Source organism: Alligator sinensis, unplaced genomic scaffold (assembly GCF_000455745.1).
Source record: "Alligator sinensis unplaced genomic scaffold, ASM45574v1 scaffold107_1, whole genome shotgun sequence".
Taxonomy (NCBI): Eukaryota; Metazoa; Chordata; order Crocodylia; family Alligatoridae; genus Alligator; species Alligator sinensis.
The window spans coordinates 226,274-226,584 of record NW_005843041.1 but is presented as its reverse complement, the minus strand read 5'-3'; the positions used below and the strand labels follow the sequence as shown (position 1 = coordinate 226,584).

General features: G+C 70.7%; 1 protein-coding gene across 1 annotated transcript in view; it reads left to right on the top strand.

Annotated features, from left to right (window-relative positions):
* Nucleotides 1–215: 215 nt before the first annotated feature.
* AXL (AXL receptor tyrosine kinase) overlaps nt 216–311 on the top strand; it is an 8,121-nt gene continuing 8,025 nt past the window's right edge. The window contains exon 1 of the mRNA XM_025193394.1: nt 216–291. Within this exon, the coding sequence (XP_025049179.1) occupies nt 216–291 (76 nt within the window). The remainder of the gene's footprint in view (nt 292–311) is intronic.

The following is a 311-nucleotide window of genomic DNA, read 5'->3' as shown; positions in this document are numbered from 1 at the left end:
GGGGTGGCCCGACACCACCCAGCTCCCCCTGCCCCTGCACGAGGACGACTGGCTGGGCACCAGAGAGCTCAGGTGGGGGCTGCGGGTCACGAGTGAGGGGCAGGGGCCAGCTGAGGTGGGGGCTGCGGGTCGCGAGTGAGGGGCACCAGCAGGTCCCCCCAACCCTGCCTCCCCCCCGCCACCTCCGCAGCATCCTAGCAGTGCAGTTGTCCGACATGGGCTGGTACCAGTGCGCCCTGTGGGTGGACGGGGAGCAGATGCTGTCGGATGAGGCTCATCTGACCCTGGAGGGTGAGTGAGGGGGGCTGGGG